We start from the raw sequence: 24,183 nt of genomic DNA, 5'->3' as shown, positions 1-24,183 counted from the left end.
CCCTCCTTCTCGCAAGGGCACTGTCCTCCAGTCGTGGAATTCGATTCCCAAGAGCTTCTGAATCAAGGTCGTGCTTCAGCAAGGTCCCTGCCTTCAGGCCCCACACCTGTGAGCCTCCTACTTGGGCTCTGATACCATGTTAGAAATTACCCAACAGAGGATACGCACATTGGAAGACTGATAGTATTGCCTAGGAGCTCACACAATGTGTGTGTGGGGAATGGAATCACAGACTTCTTAACTTAATGTGCAAAGATGTGCAAGCCAGTAAATAGACAATGCTCAGAAACAAATATAGAAGCAACTCTTTATATTTCCGTCCGTCCACAAAGTAGAACAGGATACAATACAGTCCCTTGCAGCCCTATTTGCTGACACGGTCATAACAAAGCTCTTGAAACTCCAAGGTAGCCTCCTCAATACCATTAAGGCCAAATGGCATGAGTCCACGTTCTGACCAACTGCCACCAATTGATCCCTCACCACCTTGACCTTTGTCAAGTGGCTATGTACTATCTCCTTCCATATCAAGATTGTAGAATCGATGCTGAAGAAGCAAAATCCGGGAGGTATTGTCTGTCTCGTACAAATCCTTCAGAGTGACCCACACCTCGACTGACGTCTCGGCCATCTGGATATGTGGAAGAACGGAGTCCGCGGTAGTCCCTATGATTAATGCCAGGGCATGGGCATCTCTGCCTTCCCAAGCTTTGAGCTCCTCTCTGTCTACTGCCATAAGTATCTTCCCTTGCCTATCCACCATGTCCTCCGGCTTCGCCTCCACTCCCGTTGTCAGTTTCCATAGCTTTCGAGCCACTAAATGACTCCAGATCTTCACTTTCTAGATCGGGTAGTTGATCCCGTCCAGTGTCCTAGACTCTCCAAAGTTAGGGATAGTAAATGAGAGAAAACTGGGGGAGGAGGAAGGGAGAGCATGAGCTGAAGAGGCTGTAGCGGTCGACATCTCTACTGTTATACCACACAACAAAGTCAACCAAACTCAAATTTCAGTAGACCAGAACTCTGAACGCACCTGACTGAACCCAAGTCACCCTCCTTCTCGCAAGGGCACTGTCTTCCAGTCGTGGAAGTCGATTCCCAAGAGCTTATGAATCAGGGTCGTGCTTCAGCAAGGTCCCTGCCTTCAGGCCCCACACCTGTGAGCCTCCTACTTGGGCTCTGATACCATGTTAGAAATTACCCAACAGAGGGTACGCACATTGGAAGACTAATAGTATTGCCCAGGAGCTCACACAATGTGCGTGTGGGGAATGGAATCACAGACTTCTTAACTTAATGTGCAAAGATGTGCAAGCCAGTAAATAGACAATGCTCAGAAACAAATATAGAAGCAACTCTTTATATTTCCGTCCGTCCACAAAGTAGGACAGGATATAAACAGTCCCTTGTAGCCCTATTTGCTGACACGGTCATAACAAAGCTCTTGAAACTCCAAGGTAGCCTCCTCAATACCATTAAGGCTAAATGGCATGAGTCCACCTTCTGACCATCTGCCGCCAATTGATCCCTCACCACCTTGCCTTCGTCAAGTGGCTATGTACTATCTCCTTCCATATCAAGATTGTAGAATCGATGCTGAAGAAGCAAAATCCGGGAGGTATTGTCTCTCTCGTACAAATCCTTCACAGTGACCCACACCTTGACTGACATCTCGGCCATCTGGATATGTAGAAGAACGGAGTCCGCCGTAGTCCCTATGATTAATGCCAGGGCATGGGCAGCTCTGTCTTCCCAAGCTTCGAGCTCCTCTCTGTCTACTGCCATGAGTATCTTCCCTTGCCTATCCACCATGTCCTCCAACTTCGCCTCCACTCCTGTTGTCAGTTTCCATAGCTTCTGAGTGACTAAATATCTCCGAATCTTCACTTTCCATATCGGGTAGTTGGTCCCGTCCAGATTCCCAGACTCTCCGAAGTTAGGAATAGTAAATGAGACAAAACTAGGGGAGGAGGAAGGGAGAGCACGGGCTGAAGAGGCTGTAGCGGTCGACATCTCTGCTGTTATACCACACAGCAAAGTCAACCAAACTCAAATTTCAGTAGACCAGAACTTTGAACGCACCTGGCTGAACCCAAGTCACCCTCCTTCTCGCAAGGGCACTGTCCTCCAGTCGTGGAAGTCGATTCCCAAGAGCTTATGAATCAGGGTCGTGCTTCAACAAGGTCCCTGCCTTCAAGCCCCACACCTATGAGCCTCCTACTTGGGCTCTGATACCATGTTAGAAATTACCCAACAGAGGGTACACACATTGGAAGACTGATAGTATTGCCCAAGAGTGCGTGTGGGGTATGGAATCACAGACTTCTTAACTTAATGTGCAAAGATGTGCAAGCCAGTAAATAGACAATGCTCAGAAACAAATATAGAAGCAACTCTTTATATTTCCGTCCGTCGACAAAGTAGGACAGGATACAATACAGTCCCTTGAAGCCCTATTTGCTGACACGGTCGTAACAAAGCTCTTGAAACTCCAAGGTAGCCTCCTCGATACCATTAAGGCCAAATGGCATGAGTCCACCTTCTGACCAACTGCCGCCAATTGATCCCTCACCACCTTGACCTTCGTCAAGTGGCTATGTACTATCTCCTTCCATATCAAGATTGTAGAATTGATGCTGAAGAAGCAAAATCCAGGAGGTATTGTCTCTCTTGTACAGATCCTTCAGAGTGACCCACACCTCGACTGACGTCTCGGCCATCTGGATATGTGGAAGAACAGAGTCCACCGTAGTCCCTATGATTAATGCCAGGGCATGGGCAGCTCTGTCTTCCCAAGCTTCGAGCTCCTCTTTGTCTACTGCAATGAGTATCTTCCCTTGCCTATCCACCATGTCCTCTGGCTTCGCATCCACTCCTGTTGTCAATTTCCATAGCTTCCGAGCCACTAAATGACTCCGAATCTTCACTTTCCATATCGGGTAGTTGGTCCTGTCCAGATTCCCAGACTCTCCGAAGTTAGGGATAGTGAATGAGAGAAAACTGGGGGAGGAGGAAGGGAGAGCAGGGGCATCAAGAGGACGAGTCTCCTCTCCCATCAAGAGCCCCACACCTATGAGCCGCCTACTTGGGCTCTGATACCATGTTAGAAATTACCCAACAGAGCGTACGCATAGCGGAAGACTAATAGTATTGCTTAGGAGCTCACACAATGTACGTGTGGGGTATGGAATCACAGACTTCTTAACTTAATGTGCAAAGATGTGCAAGCCAATAAATAGACAATGTTCAGAAACAAATATAGAAGCAACTCTTTATATTTCCGTCCGTCCACAAAGAAGGACAGGATACAATACCAAAAAGTTCTCCTACTAGATGTCAAGATCTCTGCGCCCATGTGCTCCACCTCGAGCATATGTAGACTCTCTGTCTAGATCCCTTCCACCTTGCTGTCCGGAAACCAGCCTAGGTGGGCAGCACCTCTAGCTTAGTCTGCAGCTTGTTCTGGGTCACCTTCACCTCCTGAATGTAGGCCCAAGGTAGGTCCTGCTACTGCTCCTATCTGCTAGTTGAGGGCTGCTCCAAGTGATGTGTTATGAGGCCAAATGCCTCTCCTTTTATAGGGCACAAGGGCTGCCCCAAAAAACCGACCAGCAGCCTCAATCTGGCCAACCCAAACAGGCCGACCAGGCTGCTGCAAAACCGCCCTAAAAGGGCTCTCATAACCAGGTCATGCTGCTGCTCCTATCTGCTGGTTGAGGGCTGCTCCAAGTGATGTGTTATGAGGCCAAATGCCTCTCCTTTTATAGGGCACAAGGGCTGCCCCAAAAAACCGACCAGCAGCCTCAATCTGGCCAACCCAAACAGACCAACCAGGCTGCTGCAAAACCGCCCTAAAAGGGCTCTCATAACCAGGGCCCCTGGCCCACAAAACTAGGGGTTTGGTCCTCACTTCAAGGCAGGGTCCCAGCCCCTTGGCTGCCTGTCTGTCCCATATGGGCTATAAATATGCCCTCCCAGGGTCAGTCCCTTGCAGCCCTATTTGCTGCTGCTCCTGCCCTCCTGGGTGCCCATTCTCCAGCCCTAACCAGGGCCTCCAAACAGGCCCAAAACCTGCTCCACATCTGCGCCTGCACATCCCGTCATAACTGCGCCTCTGCCAGGCCTTTTCCAGCACCGTACAAAGCCGTACACCTTGTAGATGTCAGTGCCATGTGATCGCCTCTTAATCCGGGCTCCTTGTGCTGGCTACTGCTTCGCCTTTTGCTGCTGCAGATCAATCCTAGCTCTGGGTACCCTCCATCTCTTTGATTCTTGCACACATGGCAGCCATGCTGCTGCTCATGTGTCAGTGTCTCAAAGCCTAGGTTCACCTCCCCCATGCTCTCCTCATATGGGGGCTCACAGATGGGGAGGTGACCTTTCCAACACCAACGGTGTAGAAACTGGCGTGCAACTTGGAAACTGGAAGCGGTCTAAGAGCTGTCCACTGTACTTGCACTGACTCATCATTATACCCCCTTCAACATATGCAAACTGGATGCGCAAGTAATAATGCAACCGACCTATATCTGTCATGGCAAAAGATTTTTGCAAACCTGCCTTGAAATCTGCAATTTTCTGCAAGTCTGGCCCAATTTTTTGTGAGTCATCCACATATAGAATCAAAATCAGAAATTCTGATTCACTCTTCCGGACATAAAAAGTGGCCTCCATAGGGCTATTATGAAACCCAAGGCACAGCAAAAAAGAGTGTATCTTGTAATACCATGCCCGTGGTACCTGCTTCAAACCATAAAAAGCCTTTTTAAGCCGGCATACCTTAGTTTCGGACCTTGGAAGTTCAAATCCTGGAGGCTGAGTGACATAGACCTCTTCCACTAAATCCCCATAAAGGAAGGCGGTCTTGATGTCCAACTGATGGACCTCCCAATGCCTGTGAGATGCAAGAGCAATGACACAGCGAATGGTCGAGATGCGTGAAGTGGGAACAAATGTCTCTTCAAAGTCAATACCATGCTGCTGGGCATAACCTTTCGCAACAAGGTGAGCTTTGTAACTATCAACATCGCCATTAGCTTTGCGCTTCAATTTGTAAACCCACTTTGTGCCGATGGCAATCTTGCCTGCAGGCAAATCACACAAGTCCCATAAGCCATTTGCTTGACTGGAATCAAGTTCAGCTCTCATGGCCTGCATCCATTCATGGCTTTCAAATGCATCTTTGTGACATAGAGGCTCCTCATTACAGGCAGTGGCAATCAAAGCTACAATCAAAAAATTGCCTTGCATCTATTTGTGTACACCCCTAGTGCGGTCAGTCTGCTTCCTATCCCTGACAGTATCCAAAAGCCATCGAGGGACTGATTTTTGCTGTCTCATGACAACCCTCTCCTCTTGAGCTGCTTTCTCGATAGCATGCCCATCTGGTGGTAAAAAATCAGGCTGAGTAGGAGCAACGGAAGGAGGATTGGAGCTGCTAGAAGCATGTGGCATGGTGCTGTGCACTATGTCATCTGTGTCATGACGAGAAATGATTATTTAGTTAATTAATAGTCATTAGAACCCTATCATTGTTATGCGCCAATTTGATGGTGCGGTTATATGTTTGTATTTATGATCGATCCAGCGGTCTAAATAATACCGCTAAACTATGTAACATTGGCCAATGATTGGTAATAAAGATGTGCACACACGTGTCTAGGTCCTAGGGGCAATAGGAAAGAGAAGGGTGCATTAGAGTGCATTAAATGGGTGTGTGGGTTATAGGATAAGGGTAAGTGTAAATGGGAAGATGGAACTTGAGTGATCTCAAGGGACATTAATGAAAGGGTATCACCCTTCATTGTAAATCTCACGTAGCATTCTCTCTACCACATTGCATTCATCCGCCTTCTCTCTCCCACCTTGCATGTAGATCTAAATAGAAACAAGTACTCTCACGAGAGCACTCTTCCCCATTGGAGGGCCAATTGGCATTCAAATTCTGCCACACGTTTGCATTCTCGAGAAGTCTGGTTTTTCACATTTGGTATCAGAGCGGTGACAGTCAACGACCGGGGCGAGAAGCGGGAGAGAAAGGCAAAGGACGGCACGAAGAAGAGTGTGGCAGACAAAGACTAAGGAACGTGACAGTGGAAAGACAAGTGCGATCGGCTAGCATAATAGATGGGTTGCATTCTACCTACATCTCCTTTTTGTAGTAATACAGCACAGGGCAACACGGTGCACGAAGGCATTTGACGACGCACGACGCGCGACCAATGACAAGCAATCTGAAACTGCAGCGGAGTGACGAATCAGGAAAAGAATGCTTCTCTAATATGTATTTCCAGCAAGCAGCCTTTCGTTCTTGCAAACTGTCTTTCTAGAGACCCTTGAACATTGTGTTGTAGGCAAACTTTTTCTGTCTTTCTGAGGTGTCTCAGACAAGGGCTTTCTTTGAAATTTGTTGCTCTTGGACGGGGAATGGGGTGTCCTAACGGGGTGACTCCCCCCGTGTGAATGTACCCTTAAAACCCTTAAACCGTAAGGAAAAGAGACCCCCCATTCTCCCCAACGGAAAGTCGGATCGGAACAAGATTTTAGGGGGTGATCTACCCACCAAGTACCCCCTATAACAGTATCTAGAGCTCCAGTCAAATCAAAATAAGTAGCCCAAACGGAGCGTACCGGTTTACAGCAAAAATACAAGAAGAAAAGCCTAAAAGAGAGGGAAAAAAGAGGTCATTTGAAGTGGTTCTTGGACACAAGAGAAGCGGAAGTCGGATAAGTACCACCAACTCTACAACACTTGACTTTTGCTGTAAAATAAACCCCTTCTCTGAAATTACAGCAAGTCGTTTTCTCTCTCGTATTACTATAAGGAAAGAATGGAAGGGGCGAAGGGAGATATAACAATGAACTTATTCCTTTTCCTCCATTACCCGAAGGAGAGAGAGAAAGAACACCTTCACCCCTCCTGAAGAGGATGGATTAGGTGAGAGTTACACACACCTTAAGTATATTGTATGATAACTAACAAATAGATTTATAGCAGTCTCTCCTTCAAGAACCTCTTGATAGGGAGTTCTCCTTTCGTAATGAAAGAAGAAATGAGACCAGCCAAGAACAAGGTCATGAGTTTACACCTTCAACTCTAAACCCAACACACATGGATTATAATCCAAGTGCAAGAGAAATAGAGAAGACTCCCGTTGATACTCTGATTTTCCAGCTTAACAATTTGATTGAACAGTCCATTATGACAAGATTAGGGACTAAGAGAACTCTGAACTTTAGGGATGAAGAGTTGAGTACGCCTTCTAAGAGATCCAAATTCCAACCGCGAGAGAGATGAGTTCCCCAAATATGATGGGACAAGGGAGGCTGACAAAGCCCTCAATTGGATTTGCCATTTTGAGCTATACTTTGCCCATCAAGACAAGACCGAGCAATAGAAGCTTGCTCTTGCCACATTGCATCTGCAAAAGGATGCTCTAATGTGGTGGTCTTTGTCACAAACAAGAAAAGAGCCTATTCATGAATGGGCTAAGTTTGTGGAGCAATTGAAAGCCACTTTCATGCCATCAAGGCATGAAGAGAACCTAACCTTTCGTTGGGAGAGGTTTAGGCAGTTCGATAATGAGAGTAATGCACATTTTACAGCCACGTTTTGGAAATTCTCTTTAGAGTTACCCGAAAAGAGTGAGGAAGATAGAAGAAAGATGTATTTAGCAGCCTTGAGCCCAAAAGTAAGATACGAGGTTGAAATGTTTAACCCAACCACGCTTAAGGACCTCACTAAGTTGGCTGAAATAGCTGAGAGGAAATTGAATCCTCGTAAGCCCTTCAATAAGGGGGGTGTTAAAAATTACCCAACAGAGGATACGCACAGCAGAAGACTGATAGTATTGCCCAAGAGCTCACACAGTGTGGTGTGGGGTGTGGAATCACAAACTTCTTAACTTAATGTGCATAGATGTACAAGCCTCAGTAAGTAGACAATGCTCACAGACAAATATAGAAGCAACACTTTATATTTATGTCCGTCCAGAAACTAGGACAGGATACAATACCAAAAGGTTCTCCTACTAGATGTCAAGCGCTTCTAGATCTCTGAGCCCGCGTGCTCCACCTCGAGCAAATGTAGACTCTCTGTCTAGAGTGTTCTTCTCCACCTTACTGCCTGTGAATCAGCCTAGGTGGGCAGCACCTTGCTAGCTCAGTCTGCAGCTCTCTGTAGGTCTTCTTCACCTCCTGGGAGTAGGTCCAAGAATGCCTTAACTGCTGCTCCTGTTTGCTGCAGGTTTGCTGCTCCAGATGATATGGAATGAGGGCATGGAGACCCTCCTTTTATAGGCCCCCAAGGGGCTGTCATAGAACCGACCAGCCAGCCTCATCCTGGCCGACCAGTCTGCTTGCTGGCCAACTTGGTTGGCTGGTCCAACCAGCCCTATATAAGGGCCCTAGCCAGGCACTTTTGGGCTGCTGCTACGCTGTCCTTTGTTGCTGCTGGAGGCCCTCCTGCAGGCTGTACACCTGCCCACAGACCCCCGCCATGCTGCAGCTCTTTGCCGGCACTATGTCCTGCCCGTACACCTCCATACTACTGTTGACGTCATCGCGCCTCCTACCTACGACACCCCGCCACGTCTAATGTTCCAGATCCACCTCTTCGAGGCTAGATCCTGATGCCGAATGCCTCGCCATGTGCTCCTGTTGTTGGCGCCATCTGTTGCAGCCACCTTTGGTCCAGGTGTGTTCCCTTTGCTTGCTACCCACTCCTCATATGGGGGCTTACAAATGGGGAGGTGACCATTCCAACAAGGGGTGGGTCAACATCTAAGACCAACAACATACCCACTTTTAGGAAACCAAACCGGTTTAAAAATAATAAAGGGAAGGTAAAGCTCTTGTAAGTAATGTGAACAGCCAATCACGTCCTGGATGGGTGCCATTTTCTTCTATGACGGACGAAGAGAAGAAGAAGTTGATTAAGGAAGGAAAATGTTTCGGGTGTAAGAAACATAAGCCAGGGCATGTATGGTATACGTGTCCCGTTCTCTTGGCTAAAACTCCCAAGACGAATTCGGTAAAAGGGAAAGCCAAGGCATCCAAGCAGGAGGGTGAGGCTTCTACCTCGTCATCCTCGAAATCTACCGTGACTATTGAGCCAATAGTGAATGCTGTCCATTCAGCCAATACCTTTGGGCCTCATTAATCTATACACATAGGATATGATCCATCCTTCTTCTTGACCAATAATACAGGTGCTCCAAATGGAGAACTGCTTGGTCGAATCAGGCCTTTTTGCAATAGATCTTCAATTTGTTTTTCTACCTCCTCTATTTCTATCTTGTTCATCTTGTATGGGGCTCTACATGGAGGAGAAGCTCCTGGCTCTAAGTTTATGGCATGATCATCTTCTCTCTCCATAGGCAATTCAAATGAGTCATCTCTTGAAAATCAATCCTCATAAGCTCTAAGGAACTCATTTCTCTCCTGATCTTCTTTTGAGATATGAAGATCTTGTGAATCTCGTATATACACAAGATTACCATCTACCCCTCTTTTTACCAATCTTTTCGCTTGGGTAGCAATAATCAATGGAATCATATTCACGTCTTGATCCCATATGATCCTTATGTACAAAGAAACATGATGAGTATGAGAATGAATAGCAGGGTTAAAATCATACTGTGATGGTTTACCTAGAATCATGGCAACGTCTTGTAAAGGAGCTACTAGAAAATCCCTTCAATCTCTATATTTTTGTATACGAAAAGGGATATTCCCTACTATGGATGTGTCTTCTTCATTTATGTCCCCTAAAAGCTCCTGAGAGTGACATGTTTTTTTAAGGTTCTTGTTTACGATGGAGTAATTTTACCAATCTATCACTCACTAAGTCATAATTACATCCATCATCTACGAGAACCACTATTCTCCGTCCACCCGTGCTTTGAATAAACTTACGATTAAGAACCGGTATCCGATTCCAAGAGTGGACGATTCATTGGATATGCTTAAAGGTGCTAAAGTTTTTAGCAAATTGGATTTGAAATCTGATTATCATGAACTTCGGATGAAAGCTGGAGATGAACATAAGACTGCTTTTCGCACTCTCACTAGACATTATAAGTTTTTGGTCATGCCTTTTGGCCTAACTAATGCTCCAGCCACTTTTAGTAGGCTGATGAGAAGGGTTTTGCAACCCTACTTGGAAAAATTTATCATAGTCTTCTTTGACGATATTTTAGTTTTCAACTAGATTAAGGAAGAGCGTAAGGATCGCCTTGCTAAGATGATGGAGCTCCTAAGGAAGGATTGATTGTTCCTAAATACCAACAAGAGTGAGTTCTTAATACCAACAAGAGTGAGTTCTTCAAGAATATTTGGGAGGCATTGTGTCTGCTGAGGGAATTCAGGTTGACCCTAAAAAAGATCAAGGCCATAATTGAATGGCCAATACCCAAAAATAGACATGAGCTCAGATCCTTCCTACAGATGTGTAGTTATTATCGCAGATTCATTAAGAACTTTGCACGTCTTGCTTCTCCACTAACATATTTGTTGAAGCAGAATCCTTGTATGAGTGGGGACAGGTTCACTAAGTAGCTTTTGAGGAGCTTAAGAGAACATTGGTCACTACGCCAGTGTTAACATTTTCGGATAAAGAGTTCTTTGTTGTATATACAGATGTGAGTGGTACCTCGATTGGGGGAAATGTTGATGGAAGGAGGGCATCCCATTACTTATGAGAGTAGAAAGCTTCAAGGGGCTGAATTGAAATATATCATGTATGAGAAGGAGTTACTGGCAGTCATTCATGCTTTGAAGTTATGGAAACATTATCTATATGGTTCTGCTTTCAAGATTAAGACTGGCCATCAAAGTATCAAGCACTTGTTTTCTCAACCCATTGTTTCTTCAAGACAAATCAAATGGGCTGAATATATTCAATCCTTTGGGCAACCAAATATTGAATATCAGCCAGGAAAGGAGAATTTAGTAGCTGATGCTTTGAGTAGACGGCCCTGAGTTAAAACATTTCTGTGATTAAGGAGAAATCATTAGGAGCAATGGTTGAAGCTTATCCTTTACATGAGGACTTCGCTGAAATTTATGGGAAGATTCAGCGTAACGAGGTCGGGGGTTTAAAGGCCTATTCCATCGTGGATGGATACCTATTGTTGGGGCGTGCCATATGTGTACCCAAAACATTTCGGTATCTAGTCATGAGTGAGTTACATGCGAATCCATATTCTGGACATAGAGGCATTAGAGGGACCATTGATAATATTGAGAGATACTTCCATTGGCCTAAACTTCGCAAAGAAGTTTCAGCCTTCGTTCAACAATGTGACGTATGTTAGAGCTATAAATCTGACACAAGTAAGACTGCTAGTCTTTTGCAGCCTCTGCCTATTCCCTCTGAAAGGTGAGAACACATTACAATGGATTTTGTGTCAGGTTTCCCCAAGGTTGGTTACTTTTGGAAGATTTTCATTGTTATAGATTGGCAGAGTAAGCATGCTCATTTTATTCCCTATAAAAAGGAGTTGTCTGCTCCTGAAACAGCAAGATTATTCGTTAGGAAAATCTTTAGGTTACATGGGTTACCAAAATCTATTGGATCCGATAATGATGGCCATGTCATTAGCAACTTTCGGGACAGCCCTATTAGAGAATCTCGGAACCAAACTTACTAGAGCCTTCCATCCTCAAGGAGATGGACAAAGTGAGAATGCCAATCAAACCATAATTACTTTACTTTGAGCTTATGTCCATGACAACCTAGAAGGTGGCCAAAATTCTTGCCTATATTAGAGTTTGCTTGTAATAACACTGTACACACTTCCACCAAGAAAGCCCCATTCGAAATCATGTATGGGCAATGTTTACCCACTCCAATAACACTATCGGGGGAGCAAATTTTTGCTGCTGACCAGTTTGCTGAGGATATGTCATAGGTTATTGAGCAGGTCAAAGAACATATTAAGAAGGCCCAGGTTCAACAATCCAAGGCAGCCAATAAGAAAAGAAAAGAAGTTTATTACAACGAGGATGACTGGGTTTTATTGAAGATTGATAAAAGAAGAATCAAGTCAGTGAGAGGAATACAAAACATGTCAAGTTAGCACCAAAACCATTTCGAATTTCAGCAGCTTTATATCCAGGAGAAGGATCCAGAGCATATGAGTTGAAATTACCAGCCCACTGGCGTATAAGAAGAATATCTTTCATGTGAGCAATTTGAAGAGATACCATGGCGATACTTCTGCGTTTTTGGATACTCAGCATCAAGAAGAACCTGAACTTGAAGATGGGACTGAAGTTCTTACTTCGGACCAAATTGTGTACCATAAAGAGAACAGTACTCGTGGAACGAAGAGAGATATGTATTTACTGAAGTTTAAAAACCAGCCAGCTAGTGATGCACAATGGATGGAAGAAGATTTCTTTACAAATTTTCCCCAAATACTTGTAGATTATAAAGAGGCGATGCAATTGCAGAAGTAACAAGAGAAAGTGCACATAAGAGCAAGAGACAAGCAATAATCCAGAAGAGGACTTCTGCTCATTCAAGCAGGAGGGAGTGTCATGACAAGAGAAATGATTATTTAGTTAATTAATAGTCATTAGAACCCTATTATTGTTAGGCGCCAATTTGATGGTGTGGTTATATGTTTGTATTTATGATCGATCAAGCTATGTAAATAGTACCACTAAACTATGTAACATTGGCCAATAATTAGTAATAAAGATTCGCACACACGTGTCTAGGTCCTAGGGGCAATAGAAAAGGGAAGGGTGCATTAAATGGTAGGTGCATGAGTCGTAGGATAAGGGTAGGTGTAAATGGGAAGATGGAACTTGAGTGAATCTCAAGGGACATTAATGAAAGGGTATCACCCTTCATTGTAAATCTCACGTAGCATTCTCTCTACCACATTGCATTCATCCGCCTTCTCTCTCCCACCTTGCATGTAGGTCTAAATAGAAACAAGTACTCTCACGAGGGCACTCATCCCCATTGGAGGGCCAATTGGCATTCAAATTATGCATGCATTGCACACATTTGCATTCTCAAGAAGTCTGGTTTTTCACAATCTGTATCTGTGAAAGGTGGAATAGAATCAAACACATCAAAGGCTTCCCCTAAAGGCTGTGTTTTACAGTCCAGCCGAGGTAAAGGGGCATGCTCGGTAAAAACCACGTCCCTACTGACAATCACATTGCCTGTGCTAAGCTGAAACAATTTGTAACCTTTGCTTTGTGAGCTGTAGCCAATGAAGATGCATTTGGCAGCCTTATCATCAAGCTTACGCCCCAACTGAGAGGGTACATGCACATACGCAAGAGACACAAACACCCGCATGTGAGAAATGACAAACCTCCGACCTGTCCATGCTTCATAGGGAGTCATGGTCTTCAATGCCGGAGTGGGTGCTCGGTTGAGCACATAGTTGGCACACATGATCGCATCCAGCCAGAATTTATTGGGCAAAGACTTTCCCTTAAGGATGAACCTGTCTGTTCTATTCTTTCGCTCGGCAAGTCCATTTTGTTGCGGAGAGTAGGCTAAAAAATCAGAAAATTCCCCAGACAAGTACTCACCCCCCCTGCCAATGCGGAAGGTCAAGAGTTTCTCCCCACTCTCATTCTCTGCCAAGGCAATCCAATGCTGGGAAATGGAATCCTATGCATTTTGCCCAACGAGCAGCCCTTGCATACATGTTTTTTAAGTGCATGCATAGGTGCAACATCTACAACCATGTCATGTGAATGCATCTTCACCAAAATGTTGAAGTTGATATGTCCCAATCTCTCATGCCATAGATGTGTATCAAAAATTACAGATTCAGCCACTGCATTAGCTTCTATAGCAGCTGTTGTGCATATATGTCAAGATGATATAGTCTCTATCAAGTGTTCCAGTAAGTACAATATAGTTGTCATATCGATTATCATAAACGGCACAACGATAACCATCAAAAAGAACTCTGAAGCCATGTGTGGATATGGCTGAGATAGAAATCATATTCTTTTTTATAACTGGAACATATAAAACTTCCACAAGTGGAATGGTATCACCTGACACTGTAGTGAGAGCCCTTTCACCGGATATGCTGCATTATTTGCACAAGTGACAGTGCCCCCCTTTGGAACACCACTCAATGTGTGAACGAGACTTTTGCAGGAAGTGACGTGCTTGGAAGCACCACTATCAAAGTATCAGTCCGAGGCAAAATTTGAGGCTGGAACAACTTAATCATCCAGAGTAGGATAATAATGACACTCCACACTAAACGCCCATTCGTCATGAGCAAGATTGGTTGCCTCTGTATTTGTGACATTAGCAGCTGGAGTATTTGTGACAACAAGACCTTGTTATCCTAGTTGTCCCTGCTTCTTCTTCTTGGAAACAATACGCTTCCGGCACTCAGAGATGTCATGACCTGGTTTCTTGAAATAATAGCAGAGCGTTTCTTCTTCTTCCCATCAGCAAGAGAGGAAGAGGATGAGGTACTAGATGTAGGTTTGGGCTTGCTGTAATTTTTCCCCCGTTTTCCTTTGCCTTGCGATCAGTAGCAGAGGCTTGATCTGCATGAGTGGAGGCAACCCTGTTTTGACGACTCTGCTCCTCCTGCAGGAATAGGAAACAAGCTGATCAAAAGAATAGTGGTTGGGGTTACCCATGGCCACTAGTCAAAGTGTTGTAGCAAATCCCTAAAACCAATCAGGAAGCCAATCAAGTGTGGTACACACAACCTTTGAATTTGGCACAATCTCATCAGTATTAATGAGCTGCTCTCTGAAGTCGTTGACCTGTGTCAAATAGGCGTCCATGCTGCCACCCTCATTCATCTTAACATGGTCAAGCTGCCTACGCAAATAAGCAACTCTGGCCTCATTGCGTATCCAATAAAAACTGGCCAAAGTGTCCCATGCATCCTTGGCTGTTTTGCAAGATCAATTGTGAAGTATAACAACTCTCTTGCAATTCATGGCAATCACTGGATGTGCATGTGCATCGCGCTGATCCCAACAAATCAATGCAAATCTGAGCTGAATCTGTCCTAAATGGTAGCTGAATGCCACAAATGTCAAAGGACAAATAGCCCAAATCAAAGGGCAAATGTAAATAGAATTCAAATTTGGCTGTGTCACGCATAGAATGCTGCAAATATATCAGCAAATTTGGCAAAGGCCCCAAATTTGAAGAGGGCAATTATGCCAAAAAGAGGGCAAATTGGTAAAAGCCCCAAAATACACTCTAATTTTGCAAATGTGACCAAATCTGCTGCAATTTCTTGCCAATGTCACTGAAAAACCCCCAATTTCACATATCAAAGCAACAAAATGTCACTGCTATTTAGGCAAATGTGACAAAATAACCTGCAAAACTAAAAATAACCCGCAATTTGCCAGCAATAGATCCAAAATCCCCAACGTTGGACTTGAAATGGAGTCAAAATAGGGCAAATACTGCAAAAGCGACCAAAAGGAGCAAATGTCACTGCAAAATCTGCAAATGTGACACAAAAGCCCCAATTTCTAGAGCAAAATCACCTCAATGTCACTGCAATGTGTGCAAATGTGACATAAAAGAGGGTGAAAAGCTTCAAATCCAATTGTACCAGACAGATCTGAGTCAAGAGGGAGCAAATCCTACATGGTGCTAGAGCAGGTTGGAGTAGCTAGAGGAAGGCCCGAAGGACTGAAAAGAGTCCAAATCTGAGCAAAAACAGCCCAAAAAAGCTCAAAATCAACTTTTGACAAGTACAAATTTCTGACAGCATCATGCACGTGTCCGTACAAGTTTGTACGGCCATGCAGACGTCCGTACAACTATATGGACAAAAAAAAATTCGCCCAAATGGTGAGGGACAGGATCGTTTGTATGCGGGCAGGTCAAAAATTTCGAGAATGATTGAAATCGGACCTCAGAAAGTCAAAAAACAGCCACTGGACTATTTTTCTGCTCCAAAACAGGTTTTTGGGACAAAATGAGACACGTGACTGAACTGGAGCAAAATGGCAGATAGGAGCAATGGGAGGCTGAGTAGTGAGCACCGGGGGAGACAAATAGGAACAAGAGAACCCGCTCTGATACCACTGTTGGGTGCAGGAACCAATGGAAACGGAGTGGAATGCAAGGGAGTAAACAACAAGCTGAAGCAAACGTGAGTACTTGCAAATGGATAATGAGAAGGTACAGAAGGGGTAGCCTATATGGCCCCGAAGTCAACCATATGGTTGACCAATGAAGTCAACCTAAGGGTTGACTGGGCCCTAGGACTAGCCTACAAGGCCATACCAGGGCTAAGCGCTAGCAACAGAGACGCCATCATCTTCCTCGCAAGCGCTTGTCGAGTTGCAAATCAAATTGTGAAGGATGTAATGCTTTAGAGTGCCTGGACAGAAGAGAGCTTGCCGTCATTTGCACCAGCAGCTGATTTCCAAACAGCTTGTTTAAAAGAGGACTGCTTTTCCGAGCGACGTTCAGCACCTGCCCACATGCTCCCTTCACTTCGGAGCTCAGGCAAGAGCAACAATTGAGCAACCTTGTGGGTGATGTTGTTGAGACCAAGTGCACAGTCTAATTTCTTGTCAAAGCCTCAATTGTTGGGCTGAGCAATCGTAGTAGTTGGGTGTAGGATTGTTTGTAGGTACTTCCACAATCATGTCACAGGAGAATTTCTTTCCATTTTTCAGAGTCTAACAAATTGGATGGTATGAATTATGCCATCTGGGCATTCATGGTCAAGCACATTTTAATTGGCAAAGGCCTTTGGGAGATTGTAATGGGAGAGGAGACTCGTCCTCTTGATGTGCCTGCAACTCCTATGCAAGGAGATTCATCTGGTTTCTCCAATACCAATTCTGTTATCTCAGCAAAGGAGCAGAAGAACTTTGACAAGCGCAATGGACAAGCCATGTTAGTGATAGTGAATTCAGACAAGATGCATACACTAAAATCTTGCAAATTGGCAAAGGATGCATGGGATAATTAGCAAACATGTTCAATGTCAAGAATGAGGCCAAATTGTTGCCCTTGGAAACTTAACTCAAGGAGTGAAAATGCAAAACAATCACACCATTCTTGAGCATATCACCAAATTGATTGATCTGTATGATCAATTTCCAACTATTGATGAGAGCATTGGGGATAAGAAAATGATTTCAGTCACTCTAAATAGTCTTGCCCCCTGCTATCACAGATTTCTTACAATATTACACTGCCTGTTGCACCTATATCGTTTGATGATGTGGTATGGCCATTATTGCAAGAAGTGCAGTGAATGTGCAACTTTGCGAGAGGGTCAGATGCTTCTGAACAGGCTTATGCTGTCACACATTTGTAGCCTCGCTGGGTATTACAATGTGTGTTGCACCTGTATCTTTTGATGATGTGATAGGGCTGTTATTGCAAAGAAGAGCAGCGAATGGACAACTTTGCGAGAGGGTCAAATGCTTCTGAGCAGGCTTATGCTTTCCAAGACAAAGAAAAAGGGGAAAAAATGTATCACATCACAACAACAACCACAGAAGGTGCCAGGTAAATGGCAGCCAAAGGCCTCAAAGATAGAGCCATCCAAGGCTTCATCTAATACAAAACATTTTAAAGGTAAATTGTCATTATTGTGGGCTGCCTGGTCATGTTGCTTCCCAATGTCACAAAAAGTATGCTGATTCACTCAAGAAAGGCAAGGCAAATATTGCCACAGCATCCTAGATACATAATCCATGGGAAAATTGAGTCCCAAATCATCATTAGGCCTGACCTGAGTGCCACACCTAGCCTCAATCCTATACTAAACCCCTCATATTAACTCGTACAGTCTTGTTATGGCTAATATGGAGCCATTACTTCCCAATTCTATAGATTCTCTCGTCTTTGCACAATTTCTCAATATAGGAATTTCATCATATTAGCTCTTTGAAAAAAGAACAATAATGAAAATAACTCTAGTTTGTGCTACATTGTATATCTAGATGAATATATCTAGTTTGTCCACTAATATGGCAGAAGCATGTATCTAGATGAATACAGGAACATGCCCAAACTCATCCTCTAAAAACACAACACAGTGTGTAGTTAGTCAGGTGTGTTAAGAATCCTTGAACAAGGGTAAGCTTCAAATACAATTTTCCTCTTAGTCCTTAGCTGTACAATTTTTGAAGATCATTCGCTCTTAGGTGCTATTTTTATTTGGTACATCTCTGCCCCCTTCCCCTTAACTATTTATTTAACTTCTTAGAAGAACTAGTCTACCTTAAGGCTTCGACATGTTGTTTTAATTTCAACTTCCTTTAAAAGGTTTATTACGAGATTCAAGGGAAGCAGAAACGTGTTTAAGCACATATGGCCTTCCCACAAAGCAACATGACGAGTAAGATGGAAGTTTCGGCACCTATGCATACGTTGTTACGTTGTAGTTAGGCACGTTAAACTTTCTTTGCCTCCTCCCTTACTACAGGTAAGCCAATGCAGTCTTATCATCTCATTCAACTACAACCATCGGAAAAACCACACTTTCACACTTCTCCATGTTCACGATTAATCATACATTTTGTGGAAACGACAAACGGGTACATCTTCTGTAAAGCAATGTAGATCACCCATTGAAATAAGTCTCTGGGAAATAAACATTTTTTTAAAGTTCAAAGACAATAATGCAAGAGTTCTAATCAGCTGCAACAGAATTGGGAACATATGTACTCATAGCCTGAATTACAATGCATTCAAACATTTACTGCATAATTGGAACTATCAAAGCTTGAAAAAAATACTTTTAGATTAGGAAAGTCAAGCTTTACTGGTGAGGTAGTTGCTTCAAAAATTCCCATTTCTCTGATTGGTAAAGATTGTTGACCACAGCTTTCTTCTTTCTCGTCGACCTCTTCTTCGGTTGGGTAAACGGGCAGCCTACGAGACGAGAATCCCAAGGAGGGCCTAGATCGAGGGCTGAAGCTGACCCATCTTTTTTTTTCCTTTTAGGAAGGGGGGCTTCATCTGGCTTGTCGACGGGCAGGGAAACTTTCCTCCTATCCTCTACGAAAGGGTTGCGAACCGAGACGGTGAGGGCCGAGCTACTTGGGGAGTCTATGAACTGGAAGAGCTGAGAAGACGAGAGGGTACATTGCGTAAGCCAAGCAGAGTTCTGAGGAAATGGAAAGCTGCACGAGGTGGAAGAGAAGGTACTGCAGAATGAGATGCTTTGGAGGGTTCCTCGAGACGGGAGGAGACAGGAGGTAAGATCAGTGGAAGCCATAGCTATGGATAGCTCTTTGGATGGCAAGGCCCAAGAAATGTATGCAGAACAATGTGAACAATGGATAGCTCTTTGGATGGCAAGGCTCAAGAAATGTATGCCCCCTAGAACAATTTCACTCGGGAAATTCTATGTGGGTATTGGGTGTTGCGGATGACAACCTAATTGCCCACATGGGTGGACTCCACGAGCGTCCATAAGTGCTTCAGTGGTCTGACTGTTGCCGTCAATGCTTGGTGATGAGAATGTAAGTGCTCCATTTGGTCGGACCAGTAGTTCCTGTGATGCAGTTTTATGTGTTGATGCTTGTCGTCGAATATGGATTGGTAAATTGTTAGCGGTTCGTTGATCCTCAAAGAAATGCATGCGCCAAGAGAACTAGGTGAACAATTTCACTCGGGGAATTGTGGGCGGGTATGGCGATTTGTATATTCCAATCACAGGCATTTTGTTAAATGTTTAGTTTTTGAAGGTGGTGCTTATTAGCTCTATTCCTTTTTTGGCTATAGTGCTTGCAATTAGTCATTGTGTTTCTCCATGTAGAAGCGAAAGTCTATATCCATCAACGCAACTTAGGTTGGTGAAGCCAAGTAAGAGAGGGTGCATTGTCTGGCTGTTTCTTATCTCTTGCAAACATTAAGGTTGTTGTCTGCTAGTATGTCTTCTTTGTGTGCAGTTAATGAGATAGTATTCTACGATTCGATTATGATGTGGGATTATATTTACTTTTGGAGGCATTCCCATTTTGTTGTTGTTTATAGCCATGATACTTCTTTGAGAACTTTGGTATCAAATTTTGTGTGCATGTTCTCCAGCTTGTTCAACAAGAATAGGCACTCCGTGGATGCAATTCGAGAAACAGCTGTAGATGCGAGTCTATGGGTTCAAATGTACTTGCCGAATCTGTGAGCCAGAAGAGCTAGGTTAACAAGAGGGTACATTGCATAAGCCAAGGAGAATACTGAGGAAATGGAAAGTTGCAAGAGGTGGAAGAGAAGGTACAATAGAATGAGATGTTTTGGAGGTTCCTTTGGACAGGAGGAGACATGAACTAATATCAGTGGCACCCGTAGCTATGGGTATCTCTTTGGCTGGCCACACTCAAGAAATACATACCCCTAGGAGTGTGTCGACTACCTGCAAGCTACTCCCCCCCCACCTCCTCTTCTCCGCCCAGGCTTTAGGCAACGCACATCCCAAGACAGCCCTTAGGGTGTTGCCTCGCGACCCTCTCCCCACAAATTCTCTGTGCCATAGCCCAACATACGTCAACTTGTGTGCAAGGCAGAGGTGCACCATTTTGTGTCCCCCCTTATAGCGTGCCATTCACTTGAAGACCATCAACCACCAACCCCTTGTGGGCTTGCAGCAAGCACTCCAAACTCGAATAACTTGAAGACTTCTTGGCGCATTCAACAAAGGACAGCAGCCCGCCCATGGTGCCCAAGGTTGGCCAAGCGTGACCAACCAACAAGTATCATCTCTCGAAGATCTCGCCAATCCTCAAGGCTGCAAACCTGGTGAAGGCATCTCCCAGTTCATTGCTTCATGAGATTGTTGGTGGCTAGCTCTCCTCCTTGGCAGCTTTCTTGTGTGCTTTTCTCATCATCTTCCCCAAGGTTGATAGCTAGCTCATGGAAGAACTCCAGGGCTATTTCTCATCTTCAACATGACCTTCCATACTGGATCTTGATCAAGCCTTCACAATTATGCTGCAAACTGGTGGGCTTCTCCCTTCGTGGGCTCTTCTTCTTCTCTTTCCCTTTAGTTTCCACTTTTTTGTTCTAGGGGAAGGTGCAGTTGATTGCTCACTTCCGACGATTGGGACTCTTGGTGGCGACCTTTGGTCTAGCCAGAGGGGCTCTATGGCAACACCCTCGACATCTCTAGCTATCAAAGTTCTTCTTTCACCGGCGAACAAGCAAGAGGTATAGCAGGTAATGAATCTACTATAGGACAAGGCAATCGTGGGCAGGGTAGTCGGCCTCACTCCCTCGAGGAGATAGATTAGGCACTAAATCCAAGCCATCTTGGCATTAGATGGAGACCACATCCAGGAGGTCACCATCAACTAAAGAGGCATGTTTCTCCTCTAGCTTGGCTCCCCGAATACTGATCTGGCTCTCATGGAAAGGAGTCCCATCCTCTTGGGCCCACAATTGGTGTACCTTTTCCCCTGATATCACAAATTTATGGTAGAGGACATGGACTCGAGTCACCATGTTTCCTATTTTCCAGAGATGGTTCGCTTCCCTAGGCTCCCAAGGGAGTATAGGGCCATCCTTCCTTACATTAGACGTGCATTTGGCACTGTACTAGAGTATCCTTTGGAGTCAACCGCATAGATAGTGTTAAATGATGGGGTTCCTTGTCTTCAGTTGGTTGTGGAGAGCCCGAAAGCACTCCAGAGATGGTCGTCTTATAGACTCTTGAGGGAGGTACAATTCGTCAGAGACTGGAGGTCTCCGGGTTACCAGGTCAGTGTTTGAGATGCAAACGGATGGGACATTTAGCCCAGGATTGTATGCAAGGCCTGAGCCGCCGGCCCCCTCCCTCTCTTCATGAGACACAAGGACCGCATAGAGACATTTGGGAGGATGGGAACCAGTGGCCCACCAGGCAGCCTAATCGATAGCAGCATGAGTCCCAGACCCCTGGGTTGAGCCTTTTGAGGGAAGGTGGACAAGGGTGGGGAAGAAGAAGCAGGTAAGTGGGACAAAAATAACCAAGCACAATGTGCCAACCGTAAGCGGAGAGAAGATCCCAAGGAGATTAGTTGGTGGCCCCCACGCAAATGGACCACGAGCTTTGGAGAGGGGTCTCTCACATCAGGCCTCTCTGTAGGGCCCCCCAAAAGAGGGAATCCGTGCCCGCCATAGTCAGTAGGCAGCAGCAGCACCAACAGACTGAGAGGGGTGAGAAGAGGAAGAGGAGCAAGAGAGTGAGAGTGAGAGAGAGTGACACTCAAGTGCGGGTGTGAAGAATGATGAGCCACACCACAAACTCACTTGTGTTTTATTAGGATTAGGTTTACCCTATGACTGTCTTAAGACAGTCATAGGTGTCCTATCTTTTAATGAAGGGTTGGCAATGTGCCTTTACCCCAACAACCTCCCACCTAAAGGCCAATGTGCCTAAAGGGGAGAAAAGAATAAAAAATTACAGCAATATACAGTTATTGTATACAAGACCATAAAGTAAGAATGGTCCCATCCTAATCCCATGATGTGGCGGCAATGTGCAAACCGCTCTGTAGACAAGCTCTTAGTGAGCAAATCTGCAGGATTATCATCAGTATGCACTTTCACAAGCTCAAGTCGCTTGTCTTCCAGTACCTCCCTGCTGATGAAATGATATTTCACTTCTATGTGCTTGGTCTTTTGATGAAAGACCGGATTCTTTGCCAACATGATAGCACTCTGACTATCACAATGCAAAACTGGCATATCTCCTGTAATGCCCAAATCTCCCACCAGCCGAGTAAGCCATATTGCTTCCTTGCAGGCCTCAGTGGCTGCAACATATTCAGCTTCTGTGGTTGACAGTGCAACGCATTTCTGCAACCGAGACACCCATGATATAGCACCTCCTGCAAATGTGAAAATATAACCGGTAGTAGACTTCCGGTTATCTGCATTGCCTGCATAGTCTGAATCTGTAAAACCATGCACCAATGCATCCTGCCTACCATAGCATATGCACAAGTCTTTGGTACCTTTGAGATACCTCAAGACACCTTTCATTGCTTCCCAATGCCGCTTGCCTGGATTTGCCATATACCTGTTGATGACTCCCACCGCAAAAGCAATATCCGGACGAGTGGCAACCATGGCATACATCAAAGATCCAACTGCAGATGCATATGGAACCTTGGCCATTTCAGCCTTATCATCATCTGATTTGGGGTCCTTACTGCTGAGTTTTAAATGTGGAGGCAACCGGGTACTAATAGACTTCCCCCCCTCCATTTTAAACCTCCGCAGTACTTTGTCAATATACTCTTTCTGTGACAGAAACAAAAGTCCCTTGGACCTGTCACGAGTAATACACATGCCAAGAATATGATTTGCATCACCCAAGTCTTTCATGTCAAAAGACTTATGCAGTTGTTTCTTCAAAGCACTAATCTCATGCTGAGATTTACTGGCAATAAGCATGTCATCCACATATAGAATGAGTAGCATCAAACTGCCATCCTTTGCCCGTTTGGTGTACAAGCAATGTATCGGTCTCACACCGATGATACCCTTGGGACTGCATGAAGGCATCAAACTTCTTGTACCATTCCCTTGGCGCCTGCTTGAGTCCATACAAGCTCCTCTTGAGCTTACACACAAGCTGCTCTTTCCCTTTAACAGCATATCCCTTTGGCTGACTCATATAGATCTCATCATGAAGATCTCCGTGAAGAAAGGCTGTCTTCACATCCATCTGACATAAATCCATGTCGTCATGAGCAACAAGAGCTAACACTGCTCTCAAAGTAGTCATCTTTACTACAGGGGAAAAGATCTCATCAAAGTCAATGCCCTTTTCCTGCTTAAATCCCTTGGCAACCAATCTGGCCTTATACCGAGGTAAAGCATTTGAATCCACTTTGACTTTGTAAACCCACTTGCATGGCAAAACCTTTCTGCCTGCAGGTAACTGCACCAAGTCCCATGTATCATTCTAAAGTAGGGAGTCCATTTCTGACTGCATGGCTTTCTCCCACTTCTTTTTCTCTGTTCTTCCCATAGCTTCCTTGAAGCTGGAAGGCTCACCACAATCTGTCAGCATGATAAAATCAGCCACATTATTGGCTCATGGAACAAACCTGGCAGGAGGCCGTTGTGCACGGGTGCTCCTCCTCACAAAATGTTCCGGATTAGGCTGCTGTCCAGCCTGTTCTTCATGCATGACGGGTGGCTGTACCACCATATCTGGCTGTTCTACAGCCCCATCTGTTGGCACATCCAGT

At 44.7% G+C, this 24,183-nt stretch overlaps 1 protein-coding gene across 2 annotated transcripts in view; it reads right to left on the bottom strand.

Annotated features, from left to right (window-relative positions):
• LOC147884230 (uncharacterized) overlaps positions 1 to 19,323 on the bottom strand; it is a 57,361-nt gene extending 38,038 nt beyond the window's left edge. The window contains exon 1 of one of the 2 annotated variants that reach the window (XM_087398576.1): positions 18,769 to 19,323. In XM_087398576.1, coding sequence (XP_087254702.1) covers positions 18,769 to 19,223 — 455 coding nt within the window. In that variant the 5' untranslated portion in view covers positions 19,224 to 19,323. Of the gene's footprint in view, positions 1 to 18,741 lie in introns of both variants that reach the window. The other variant, XM_087398577.1, reaches the window with a different exon arrangement.
• Positions 19,324 to 24,183: the final 4,860 nt, after the last annotated feature.

Source organism: Dipteris shenzhenensis, chromosome 27 (assembly GCF_047967505.1).
Source record: "Dipteris shenzhenensis isolate YYH24624 ecotype China chromosome 27, Dip_SZ_1.0, whole genome shotgun sequence".
NCBI lineage: Eukaryota > Viridiplantae > Streptophyta > Polypodiopsida > Gleicheniales > Dipteridaceae > Dipteris > Dipteris shenzhenensis.
Note: the sequence above shows the minus strand (reverse complement) of the source record. Positions and strands in the feature narration are given on the sequence as shown.